The sequence below is a fragment of the Adiantum capillus-veneris genome, chromosome 22 (assembly GCF_014529385.1).
Source record: "Adiantum capillus-veneris isolate H3 chromosome 22, ASM1452938v2, whole genome shotgun sequence".
Lineage (NCBI taxonomy): Eukaryota > Viridiplantae > Streptophyta > Polypodiopsida > Polypodiales > Pteridaceae > Adiantum > Adiantum capillus-veneris.
The window spans coordinates 50,568,239-50,582,240 of record NC_140952.1 but is presented as its reverse complement, the minus strand read 5'-3'; the positions used below and the strand labels follow the sequence as shown (position 1 = coordinate 50,582,240).

Genomic DNA, 14,002 nt, shown 5'->3' with positions numbered 1-14,002 from the left:
TCATCCGTACACTCCCTCCCAATGATGTGCTTCACACTATTATGCAAGAGTGTGAATACAAGGGCAAGGTCAAAGATCTACCAAAAACCTACCAAGAATTCTACATCTATGAAATGATTGAGGGGAAGGCAATGGAGGGTATGGAGCAAAAGTATGAGGGAAATTTGTGGAGAAAACCACAAACTCAGACAAGAACTCAAAAATCTTTTGTCCTTAGGAAGAGTTTTTGTGGAGGGGTTTTCCAATGTATGAATGAGCGATGCTCATTTAGGAGCAGAACTAATCAAACTAACAAGCAACATTGGAATGGTCAGTTGTCCAAGCTCCCAAAGAATGGCTGCCTAGCCATGGGGAGCTATGGAAATTTGGAATGCTTTTTTTGCAAGCATGTTCCCATGTGTGTGAAAGATTGTCCATCAACAGTTTACTACTTTATGCCTAGGGATTCTTGCCATAGTAGGCTATTTATGCACCATGGCAAGCACAAACACATCGTCCCTAAGGGAATGTCTAGAGCATCAATTCGGAACATAAAAGCCTTAGTAGCTAAGGCAGTGACAATGGACAATAGAGCAGGCCCTAGGAAGGTACAAATGATATTGGCTAGAGAGATGGTGCTCAAGGCCTTCACAGATGACAATATTACAAGTGGGGATTTTATAAGTGAGAAGGAGGTCCATGAGATGTCCCAAGAATTGCTTACCCTTGTCAACATGAAGAAGTAAGTTTTCAACTTATAAGCACCAAAACACTTATATTCTTGAAAAATTGGTTCACCCATGATTATGTATGTTGTAGGGTAAAGCAAATGGTGATGCATTGTAGAAGGACCACTCGACCAATGGGTGATGGATATGATGCAATTCTTGAACTAAAGAGAAAGTGCCACTTTCAGTTCTTCCATGGCTCTCGATTTCCGTTGCAAGCATCAACATCACAAGAGCGGTCCTTCATATTCAAGATGTCTACTACTGGGCCAGGTTCAGGAGTAGATGTGGTCAGAAGGATGGATAGAGATGGACATGAAGACCTCCGATTATCATGGGTTTGTTTTGACCATGTCCATCGAATAGAAGGAGGCTGGCACACAATGGGAGCACATGTTTATGATCACACGTAAGTAACAAATAAGTATTAAAAAATAAATAAGTGGATGTGGATACTAATTGTGTAAACTATTGTATACCTTGGCTCATGGCTTTGTAATGTTATTAGGATTGGAGAGCTTCTAACTATTGCCACATGCGAGTTCAAAGAAGAGGATGAGGAAGCACAAATAATGTTTTGGGAATCTATGAACCAGGTTATGATTGAGCACACAGATAGGCCAGCCAATTTTCAAGGATTCATGTCAGATGAGGCAGGAGCAAATTGGAATGCAGTGAGATATGTGTTCGGGGACAAGAAGGAAATGGTGGGTAGGGAAAGGTCTTGTCTATGGCACTGGGAGGATAATTTGAGGGTGCACACACAGAGGTATATCCACTCCCAGTACCAATCAAAGCATAAAGAGATGTGTGAGAAGTGGAGATTGTCTGAAACAACAGATGCGGCACTCAAGCAATTTCGTAGGATTAGGAGCTGGTGGGCAACAAGCAAGACAACAGATAAAAACATACCAAAGCTAGATAGTTGGTTGAGTTGGTGGCATTTCAGGGTTAGCCATTGGGGACATATGATGGTCAAGGATGGGGAGCCCATAATGAATGCATTGATTCCAAGGACCAACCTCTCTGAGAGCAAACATGCAAGTTGGTTGGCTGGAGAGGGGTACAAGCAAAAAATTAGTCTTTATGATGCACGTGTCACTGATCTTATTAATGCCTATCTTCAGTGTGCCCGGCGTCTAGCCTTCTTGGATGGTAAATATATTGGAGGGGGGCCAACATTGGAAATTTTAGTTGACAGAGCCATGTCAAGGATGCAGACTAGTCCATCACCAGCAGCCACCTCTAGGGCAGTGGATGATGCTTCCATGGGTACTCCAATGTTCAATAACAGAGTTAATTTCAAGGGTGAGAAGAGGACATTGCGTGCCAAGCGACCATTAATGGATATGGATACAAGCATTTGTAGACACAGGCCTGAGTATAATTATGTCATGCAAGATAAGACGTCAAATGCAGCACATGAGCAACCATGCAGTGAATTGTTGCAAGCTCTAGAGCAAAATGTCCATGACACAAAGTGGGCTATTCGCAGGATACCAACATCAAGTAGAGTGGAGTGTAACCATTGGACAGCTAGTAAGAAGTGTGGATTGAGGCAGAGACCGGGAGACCCAGCTCCATGTTTTTGGAGTGACTGTCAATTATCTTCTTGGCGGAAGAAAAAGTTTTGCTACTTTTGCAACACAGATGTGAGGCATACATGGAGAATGGTCACAAGCATCATACACCCACTAGAATGCGCTCCGCATGTTTGGCCTATTGCAAAGGGCACCAAACTCAACATCCAAGAAGCTTGTGCACTTGTGAAGGCAGGATTTGAGATTGGAGTGTCAACGGAATCATTGATCCCCAAAGAAGTGCATCAGAGAGAGCCCCATGCCAACAAAAATGAAGATCAAAATTATCCCTATCGACCAGGGGTATCGAAGGCTGCCTATGCTCAAGTTAATGCAGCATTAGAAATGTCAGCAAAATTGACTGGAAGCCGCGTAGAAGTGGAAGGAGAGAAATAGATTTTTACCATAGAACTACTGACAGGTCACAGTAGAGCCCCTACATCATGCATAGAAGTTATAATTCAGAATGTCCCATCTTGTTCGTGCATTGATTTTCAAGGCAGGTTGGCAAAAAAAGCATCCTTTCTTGCTTGCAAGCATCTTTATTTTGTGTACTTGATTGTACTTGGACAAGATGTCAACAACAACATGCATATCCATCAAGCACGAATTCCAAAGGCCATTCTTAAGGATATGCTAACAAAGGCAGTCAGAATCCAACCTAATCAGCTATAAGGGCTATAGCTTGGGTGATGTCTTATTTTGTTTTTGGAAGGGTAGACAAGATAGCAAAACCTATAGTCTATAGATCACTACAGTTATTTAGTTCCTCCTACTTAGTGCATTTTGTAACCCACTCAGCACCTAATTTTTGAAATGAATCAACATAAACTTTTTGTAAGAGGTAGGTGCTAAAGCATTTTTTTTTCTAGGTTATTCCTTCAAGAATATGATAGATTTCATCCATAACATATTCAAAGAGTTTTGCAAACTTTGCAACTCTACCATGGCACTCTCTCTTGTCTATATTGCAATCTCCATTGCTTTCCAATGGTCAACTTTGAATGGCATGCTCTCTGTCACTCTCACACACACACGCACACACACACACTTCAAACCCCCTCTAGCTTGTCACTATCTCATTTTGTACCCACCACTCATAATCTTTTCAGGTTGTTTCTTTTGTTTCATTCGTGTTTCAAATAATTGTATCATAGGTATGATTAATGTATGTTTTTCTCTCATAGATCATTTGGGCCTTTTGCAAAGGTAGTACATCTCAAATCCGCTCTCTCTCTCTCTCTCTCTCTCTCTCTCTCTCTCTCTCTCTCTCTCACACACACACACACACACACACACGCACACGCACACACACAAGCTCTCTACAAATTTTCCTCCCTATAAATTTTTCCCATGATTTAAAAGAAATCATGGTGCATGCAATTTTTCCATTGCCCTACCGATTTTTGCTTAGGGAGTATTAACATTCATGAAGGTCTATAAAAATTTTCCTCTCTCTCTCTCTCTCTCTCTCTCTCTCTCTCTCTCTCTCTCGCGATTTTAGGATCGTCTTTCTCTATGTGCACTGGAGTATTTGTCATAGAAGTATTAAACCCTAAATACATGGGGCTTGATTTTACTACAGTGGGGTTGTCTCAAGCTACTTTGTGCTCGCTTCTATCTGCTCAACTGATTTCTCATTTTTGCTCGAGGCTCACTGCTCTTGGCTCGCTCCATGGATGCACTCGTCTGGTTATGTATCCTAGCTCACACGAAGTGATGAAGTTTAGTCTCTCTCTCTCTCTCTCTCTCTCTCTCTCTCTCTCTCTCTCTCTTTGTTTTATATAACTGGTGAAATATTTTGTGAGATGCTTCTCCTCACTCTCTTAAATCAAAGTGCTTGGTCTCCCCCCTCTCTCCCTCTCACTCTATGTTCCTTCAACCCATAGTTTTGTCCACCTGGCCAATCCTTAGTGTGGATGTTTCTCCTCACTTCCTTAAGGGAGTGAGTAAGGTTCCCTCTCTCTCTCTCTCTCTCTCTATATATATATATATATACACACACACACACACACACACACACACACACACATATATATATATATATATATATATATATATATATATATATATATGTCTCCTTGTCAATGACTGCCGCATTCTTCTCTAACACACATCCTCTCTCTGTTTATGTATGTTTGTCTCTCTATCTCCCTCTAGTCTCTCTCTCTCTCTCTCTCTCTCTCTCTCTCTCTCTCTCTCTCGTTTTTGAAACGTTTTCCACATGGCACTGCCATCCTTAGAAGTGGATCTACCCACTCCAGCAGTTACATACTCAACAATTAAGAACTTGCACACTCGTACAAATTTAGAAAACCTAGCAACTAGGGTTCCAGTCTCATACTCTCATTCACTCATTTGCAATCTTGTGCATATTTAATAGAATACCTAGCAACTAGGGTTCCTCTCTCTCTCTCTCTCTCTCTCTCTCTCTCTCTCTCTCTCTGACAATGGCTACCATATTCATCCCCTAACATACTCACACACACATTTGTTGCTCTGTCGCTCTCTTTCTTTTTCTCTATTTTTTGGGCAGCATTGTAGTTACATTCTCTCTCCCTCCATACCTCAATTTTGCCAAGATGGTCAAAACTTTGACAAGGATGTTTCTCCGTAGTTTCCCTAAGAGAGTTTGATCATCTCTCTCTCTCTCTCTCTCTCTCTCTCTCTCCCCCCTTAGTTTTGTCCATATGGACAAAACTTTAGTCAAGGTGTTTCTCGTCACTCTCCTTAAGTGCAAGTCTCTCTCTCTCTCTCTCTCTCTCTCTCTCTCTCTCTCTTCCACTTTAGTTTTGTCCATATGGAAAAAAATTAGTCAAAGTGTTTCTTTTCTCTTCTTAAGTGAAAGTCCCCCTCCCCCCCCCCATGTCTTTCTTCCCTTCCAACCTTCACTTTTGTCCACTTGGTCAATCTTTAGGGAGGATGTTTCTCCTCGCTCCCCCTAAGTGACTCTCTCTCTCTCTCTCTCTCTCTCTCTCTCTCTCTCTCTCTCTCGTCAATGGCTACCCCATTTTGCTTTTACTCTCGCTCTTGCTCTCTCCCTCTCTCTCTATCCCACAACTTTGCACACATGGACAACTCTTTAGTGAGGATGCTGCTCCTCACTGATCTTGCCTCACTAGTTAATGAGCTTGGTACTCTCTCGCTTGCTCCATCCCTCAGTTTTGTATGCGCAATCAAAACTTTGTGAGAGTGCTTCTCAACTCACTCTACCTAATTTAGTGAGATTGACTCTCTCTCTCTCTCTCTCTCTCTCTCTCTCTGTGTGTGTGTGTGTGTGTGTGTGTGTGTGTGTGTGTGTGTGTCTTTTTAAACTTTTTTCACATGGCCCTGCCATCTCCAAAAGTATCACTGCCTTCACGAATACTTACAAACTCATCAACTACAAACGTGCAAATTTAATTGAATACCACACTCTCCTTGTATCTCCTCCAACCCTCTTTTGTTCCCTTTGTCAAATTTTTAGTCAAGATGTTTCTCATTTCTCCTAAGTGAGTGAGTCTCGTCCTCTCTCTCTCTCTCTCTCTCTCTCTCTCTCTCTCTCTCTCTCGGCACCTTCCCCTCCCCACAGAGCCGTTTGTTGGCCGTGTAGTTCAATTTCTAGGCTTCCTAGGACCAACAATTAATCAATATGACATGTTCACTTTGCATTGTACAATGTTAAGATGCTTAACAATTTAGACAAACTTAAGTTTATACTTTCATGTTTTGTCTTTGTGATCAAAAGATAAAGTCTTCTCGTACCCCATGAGATAATGTGACATAAAGATGTCTATCAATGGGACCCTCTTCAAGTTACCTTAAACATAGTGGCACAATGATAAAATGCTCAAATTTCTTTTGACTTTAATAATGTCATTATCCTCTCAACTTGATGATTTCCTTATTTGAGAATTTTCCTACAAGGTCTTTTAGATTGATAATATGGTATCTAAGAGGTTTCGTGTATGTCTTTAACACTTTTTTTTTAATATAACTACTTAAATTTTCAACACTTCTCTCTTTATGACTCACTCTCTCTACCTCTATTTATAGCAACTATATGGGATATAAGTTTTATCAAAGTCCATTAATACATTACTATAATATGACCACTCCAAATTTTCATCGTCCTCTTTGTTTAATGTTATGCTTAGGTTTTCTCTCTCTTTGTCCTCCCACTCTCTACCTCTCCTTGCAGAAAGCATTGAAGGGCCGTAGTTGTAATTTTGATAAAAACTTACTAGTTGACAAACATAGTTTAAAACTAGAGTACTATGTATATCTTGATTCCAAGTAAATGATAAAAGTCATTGGTGTTTCTAAACACTATAATAAGTTGAGAGGTCCCAAGTCCTGCCTTGAAATATAATTTCCATGAATCTACATTTGTATGTGGATGGGAAGACACATGTTTCTTTTAGAAGTGAGTAAAAAGTACCAAAACACTATGAATGTTCTTAAAGGCAATCGTCACATTTGAAGCTGTGATTGAGTCAATCATTAAAGCACACATACCTATCATGTATCACATGTTTGCAACAGAAAGAAACAAACGAATGTTTTAAAAACTCTCTACTTTGGATTTTAAAGGATTCTCTTGGTGTTTCTAAAAACCACCATTGTCATGGAGAAAATCTACGCATTGTGCATTTTCTTGTAAAAGTGTATCTTGGCTTTCAAGAGTGATTTGTGAGTGCTTCAACTCAAAGTTTAATATCAAACACTGACTGTCATGTATTAATCCTTTTTTTGGTGACCATATATTTGTGGAGAAGACAACGAGGGGTCTTTTTGAAGGGAAAGTAGCAAAAGGTTTAAAATATATGGCATGTTTAATATCTCTTAGTCATTAAAGCAGACAATAAACTTTTGAGAATTCAAGCTTCACAATTGTGGTGTATGTCAAGGTATCGGCCTATGTGTAAAACAATATTGGTTTGATGCTAGTTATATTCTTCATTTTGATAAGACTCGATCTATTAAAACAATGTAAGCTCACATTTAAGTCTAACATGCCTTATGCTTTTCTAATCTTAAAAAGATTCACGCGAGCTTGAAAAAATCTTAAAATAAGTGTTTATTGAAATGAAAAATCCAATGCAAAATTGAAGCAACATAAGTGCACATAGATTTTGATTTAACACAAATCACTATCATTATGAGTGGCACACTGACATCTCATAATATAAGTATAAAAAAGCATCTAAATACTTCGTGTTCAAGTTTTTCTTTGAAATGTTTTGTTATGTAATACCATACAACTTCAATCATCACATACATATTGAAGTAAGGTCGTATAGTAATTGTATAACCTACACATTTATCAACTTGATTGGTTAAGTACCTTTTTTATATTTGATAGTTGAACACCAACTACTATAAGAAGTTGCTCTTGTGGCTATCAAAGTCTTACCTTCTAGAATCGAGACCTATTACACAGGAAGCTGTCACCCAAATTTGTAGGTAATGGTATTTGCACATCTTCAAGACCTGGTATGCATTATATAGCATGTGATATTCCAAGTAAATAGTTTGTAATACAATTTTTTGGTAAAGGCTTAAAATGTTTTATGTAAATTTGTCAGTGTGCTATAGCATTGAAGCTAACAAAGGAGAAGGCTTGATTTGTATACATGAACTCTAAAACTCACAATATTTATTCCACTAGGACCATGATATGTGAGAATTTAATTTGATGATTGTCTACCAGATTAGCGAATATGCACCTTCTTTTGTTAAAGGGATACTTGTTCCTCTATCAATACCGCAATATCCAAAATAGGATTTCTCATCAATATATCCCAAATATTGCAAGGTATAAGTATTGGATTATAAAAGTTGATATAGAAATAAAGATGTAAGATGTTTAGGCAAATTGCATTAAGTGAATGTTTCAAGAGAACATTAAGGAAACCAACATTATGATGTACTCCTCAAATCCACCTTTGGACAAAGCCTTTGGCTCATCATAATGCAACAACTAATTTGTGAAGAGAGCTACTTTAGATACTTGTATTTGATGTGCTTTCTCTCCCTCCTTTTCTCTATATCTACAAACGCAACCAAAGGTGGCATACGGGGGTGGACCAACCAGTAGGCTGAGAAATGTAAGCATGAGAATGTTCTATGGCTCTCAAAAAGAAGAGTACAAGAGTTACTTGCATCCAACTTATAATTCTTCATTGCTAATTAAAGTAGGCATTTGGTGAAACATAGATGGAAGTCTTTCACAATTACCCTTCTTATTTGTATTTCGCATCCAAACTTGTCACATTTTCTAGTAGAATTATTTGAATGGGACAAGTCTGCATCCAAACTTGTCCTATTTTCTAGCAGAATAGCAGACCAAGCACATGAATTTGACTGAAAACTTCGCGTGCAAGACAAACAAATGAAACCTCCCTGGGCCTTTAGAGATAGTATGCTCTTTCATAAAGGGTATGCTATACATTGAAGGCTCCCATGTTTGAAAAAACTCCTTGAAGGCTCTCATGTTTGAAAAAACTCCTTGACATAACGTGTTCCAGCTAGCTCTTCCAAGAGTGAGATATGACTATATAAAATCAAAATTTGTAAGTGTAAAGATATACATATAACAGATTAAAAAGATTCTCCCAATGCATTACTTCATCAATCGCGCATATATGTGATTCCCACATTTCATGTTGAACTTAGAAAACCAGGTTTCTCATCGATCTTACCGGTCAAATCCTTCAAGGGATTTCAAAGAGGACTGCATTCATTACTTTGATAACAAAACCACTCAATAAAAAATACAAAAAGAACAGTTTACCATGAAAACATTGAACCAAAACAATGCTACTGATTTATCAATTTGGGATTGAGATGAAGAATATACATAAGGATGTAATCTGGCATCTTAAAATTAGAACAGTTTGATGCTTTTATATGTTACCAGTCGCTCAAAAACGGAAGAAAAAAAACTAGCACCAAAGCAGAATGCAACACTTACTGCAACATCCATCTCAAGAACAGGACATTGAAATATTATCCGGCTCACAAATTATGGAAAAACCCCCTTTCAAAAGAAGAAAAGAAAAGGATTTGTATTCCCAAAACAATGGGAATACAAAACTGAAAGCTATAAAACATCATAGAAGAAAATTCCTGATCACAGTAAACATTTTATGCAAGCAATTGCACATTTGACATGAAGCACCTATTCAAAGTGTGAAAAATTGCACATCACACACAGCTTGTGCATCCTCACACAAAACTCTTCATGCAAGAACTTGCACATTTGTAATGAAGCAACTTTCAAGTTACACATCCCAGACCTTGTGCATCCTCACCTAAGCAAGCCTATGATTTAAGATGTGTATGAAAGTCCTTGGAGATAACACTAGTGAAAAAAAATCTTTCTGGTCGGCTTGAAAAATCTCAAAGCAAAACAGAGAAGTATTATAATACCTGGTAACAAGTAGCAAAGACTTTCGGACACACTTGAACAAAGGCTCACGTCAGCAGAAGCTCAACCTTTACCATGTCACAAGAGAAGGCTTGGCCTATGATGATATTTCACAGCATCAGTATGTCAAGGATGAGGATGTGTATTTAGGTCTTGAGAGCAACACCATAACGAGATCTGCAAATATAAACAACCTTGTCAGGATTGACAATGCATGACTTCAGTAATGACAGTGCATATCAAACAAACATTACCCTTCAAGGTTTTTATTCTAGTAATCAAACTTCTTCCAAAACATAGCCTGTTACTGAAGTCCGAACTTCTTCTTTGCTTTACATGAAAATATTCTTGCATTTTCAAAATTCTGCACCTTGTTGCTTCCGTAGTTTTTTGTAATAATGTTTTTTAATCAAGTGTTGGTATTTGTCCTAGCCACTTCTTGCACACTTAAATGATAGTACAAGTTAATCCTTGTCTGTTGCTTTTTATTTCCAACAGCAAGAGCACAAGTCTATTGTAGATTCGTTTCCCAACGCTTTTCTTACTGATAATCACCACAAGAGAAAATTCTGCTTTCAAAAATGTGCAGGCAATATGCATTTTTGACCACTGTTTTCCGTTTCTCTATTGTTTTATATTAGTGAGGTTGCAGCATGGCAATCCCCACATACCCGCATGTTTCTGGTGATGTGTATATCCGTTCTTTGTGGTGTATTGATGATTGCACAAGCAATGACCGGTTTCTCAGAATGCTGACAAAGCAAAAACTTTTTTGAATCAAGCGGAATATTTTGTGAGACCCAATGCAAATTTGTGGAGTACCCTTGCAGGGACAATTTAAGTTCAAGATCTTGTAGCTATAGAGTTGGCGGAATCAGAATGCTTGGTATCCCCAACAGCAACTCATTGAACCTTTCCGCTTGCATCAATCCAGCAGCTACATCCTGGCTGCTTCCGAGCACCATTCTGCCGCCTCCTGCATGCCAGCGTCTGGATAAATGTTACTCATACACACATGCTGCAGCATTACTTTTATCAAATTATATCACATGGTCCAACACCAATCTTCCAAGCTCTACATCTCACCATTTTCAACGAGCACCTAGAAGAGCCGATCAAACTAGAAACCGGCCCGTGGGGCGGTAGGCGTTGGCTTTCACCCGAAATTCTTTACTTCAGACACACACAAGAGTACTTTGCAAAGATAACCTGTAACGGGGATTAACACCTAAGTACACACACTGCTCGGAAGCTAGAATGCTCCGAGCAGACGCCGACAACCTGTAGGCCCCAAAATTGGCGCCCTTTCGGTATTTCTTTATTCTTTAACAAAGGGAATAAAACCTGTGATCTCCTACGAGCTGCCCCGCACAATCAAGGCTAAGAAACACCTGTTTTGGCCCGATTTAGACGACATAACTGTACTAGGACGCTTCACAGTCAGTATCCCCACGCAATAGGTGACTTTCCCGACGCATACGGACACTTTGCAAAACCTGGCGAGAATCTGCAGCACGCTGAATTCTCTGTGTTTTCTGCCGTGAAAATGGGCCAGTTCACCTGTACAGCGGTCCCCTCGCGTCCCCGAACCTCCTGGGGGTATTAAGGTCCGTTTAGGGCCGAAACCCTAAACCTGCAAAAATACACAGCAGGCTGTAATTCCTTGTTTTGGGCTCTATTTCGCGTGCCGGTCGCATCTGTAGCAAGACCTCGAGTTCCCGCACCTGTAGGGCTACTTGCCCTTTGAATTGGACGAGATTTCTTACATGAAACCTCTCCAAATTCACCTGTACTTGCGGGGGATTAGCCGCTAGCTAATCCAGTACCTGTGCAACAGGCTCTTGCCTCGGCAATCGCGCATGAACCCGCATAACTGTACATTGGTCAAATGAAAAGCCCACTAGAGGGGCATAACATACTGCTCATAGGGGAGAGAGAGAGCAGTGCGTAGCGTGCAAGGCATCACTCCTGGCACCGTATTGTACATAAGAGGGAAAGGAAGCACTCCATAGCTCTTAACCTGTGAGACAGTTTGCAAATGAGGCCTCTCCCAGCATGAAATTCAGCACCAATTCTTCTTGCATGAGGAAAGTGCACAGGAATGTGCCACTTGGCGCATTTACAGACCATTTCCCGTTTCGGGGTTGCCGCCTAAAAATCTCCCGACCGGTTACCCAGTTGACTTCGCGACAGAGTTGTAAAGTGTTTCCCTAGTCATACCAGCGGTAATGACACGAACACATTTCGTGGCCCAAAATAGCAGTTCCCTAAAGTTTAGGAAATGATTCCGTTGGGCTCCCTGTGGTCATTCGACCATCTATCCTCATTGGGACCGCATCCAAAAGTGCAATGTGGCCCAACTGTCGGATACTCTCTGTTGGTAGTCACACCTTGACTTTAGGCCTTTATCGAGTTCACTTCCTAGTATCCACCAACTTGCTAAGTGCGATGGGGAGACCTATATGATCTTGCTCTGAGCCTAGACATCCTCTTACCATACGAATTCCAGTGCCGACCACTACCCATCTGCGGGTGAAACTACCGTTCACATAGGGAGGGTGGGGAATCAAAGTAGCGACCCAAAGTGGGCTGAAATTAGAGAAAACACGGAAGGTAATTATGGCTGAAATCCAACGGAAATGGAGAGGATACAGGCCGGCAAGGCCCATGATGCCAAGCCAGTGTGTCTAAAGGCAAGATCGGAGGTAGGAAGCCCAGCGCTCCCCCACTGTGCTGCAAACGCTGCCTTGCTGTCCAAAAATGCAGCAGATCCCAAAAACGCAGATCTGGCTGAAAACGCAGATGGAGCAGAGGGGTTTTCCGGCGACAAAAAGTCTCAAAAAGGGTAGTGCTGGAAACCAGAAGTAAAAACGCCAGGTGTGGAGACAAAAAACGCAGGTGGAGAAGATCCTCCTTGATGAAAACTCTCCAAGTTCCATCGCTTGCCTGGCTTTTGCAAAACGATGGCAGATCTGCAGAAAAGGCTGGCTGATTTGATCTTCTTGGGAGGAAGACCTCATGCTGATGGTGAAGCACATGTCCCATGAAGAGCCTGAAGCTCTGATACCATGTGAGAGTGGGCACGTGAGGAAGAGAGAGAGAGAGAGAGAGAGAGAGATGAAATGTTATATTAACGTCTTCAGAAGGCCAAAATGACCTATGAGACCAGAAAGTTACAATGTGGTGGATCTTATACAAAGCCAGAGTAACAAAAATGACAGAATAAAATGCTATGGAATCTGAAACAGCTAGGTGTGATCTAAGCAGATAGGTGGGATAGCTAAATCACAGATCACAAAAGATCCAGCTAGGTGGGATAGCTAAATCACAGATCACAAAAGATCTAGCATCGGTCGCTTGCGGATCTCATCAATCTCCTCCATGGTCAATAGCCTGACCGGGCGTCGTGCATGTTGGGCCAAAGTGATCCAAATCCTCTGATGCAACCTCCGTCGATGCTGTGTAGTCCTCCACAGCCGTGGGCGTCTGGATCTCCCTAGCTCAGTCGCTCGGTCAATCAGTGTGCCTCCAGTGTGAGGCGGCGAGCTCTCCTGTGGTAGTAGCTCCTCCGGGTGTCCAATGTCTGCTCTAAAGAAGTCTGTGATCCGTCTCTGAGACTGGCTGGCCTCTCCTCTCATCAGGCTCTCTCTGTGTCTGTGCAGCTCGAACGAAAACAGACCCAAGCATCTCTGATCCTCGTACCGCATGACTCTGGAGAGTGGTCCGAAGCCCTCTCTGAACAAGATGTGGAAGCGGCCGCGTATCTCGTAGTAGACGGGGCAGTGGCATGTGTAGTGCAACTCTGTCTCAGGCTCCAGGTCACATAGGAGGCATGTCCTAGCCTCTGCTGGTACTTTGCTGTATCTCCCAGTCTCGATCCGCAGCTGGTGTGAAGATGTGCGTGTCTGGCCAATAGCACATTGTATCCCATGAGACAAGTGGGTGTCCATGTATCGAGGTCTCGTCACAAAACCGTCCTCCGTAAGCTGGAGAAGATGCTCTCTGTAGAAAGCCATCTTCGTGCCCAGCTCCTGTGCTGGCTGTATCCATGTCCTCCTGATGTCTAGCTGAGTCAGGTCCTGGCGGATGAGCTTGGTAATCTCGGACTGTGTGAGAGTCATAGAGGGTGCATCCAGTGAGTACTGGAAGGGGGCCAGTCTGTCTATGCTGAACCCATGCACCTGAAACCATGATGTCATCTCCCCATACCAGCATGTTGTATCTCCCTGCATGGCTAACTGTCGAGAGGGCTCAAGTGCAAGGCGGGCATATCTGTTTCTGGGAAGTTCCCAGATGCGGTGTAT

The 14,002-nt window shown here is 41.4% G+C and overlaps 2 protein-coding genes across 3 annotated transcripts in view; one reads left to right on the top strand and one right to left on the bottom strand.

The window, feature by feature from the left end:
- Positions 1–15: 15 nt before the first annotated feature.
- LOC147429336 (uncharacterized) lies at positions 16–3,310 on the top strand. Its single transcript, XM_086495478.1, has 2 exons — positions 16–721; positions 799–3,310. Exons 1-2 carry the CDS (start codon positions 42–44, stop codon positions 1,118–1,120), a joined length of 1,002 nt encoding a protein of 333 aa, XP_086351604.1. The 5' UTR covers positions 16–41; the 3' UTR covers positions 1,121–3,310.
- Positions 3,311–7,527: 4,217 nt separating this feature from the next.
- LOC147429332 (uncharacterized) overlaps positions 7,528–14,002 on the bottom strand; it is an 88,147-nt gene continuing 81,672 nt past the window's right edge. The window contains exons 3-5 of one of the 2 annotated variants that reach the window (XR_015185839.1): positions 10,521–10,688; positions 9,701–9,875; positions 7,528–8,822 (exon numbers count right to left, since the gene is read on the bottom strand). The gene's annotated coding sequence lies outside the window, so the exon portion shown is untranslated. The remainder of the gene's footprint in view (positions 8,823–9,700; positions 9,876–10,520; positions 10,689–14,002) is intronic. The other variant, XR_015185840.1, reaches the window with a different exon arrangement.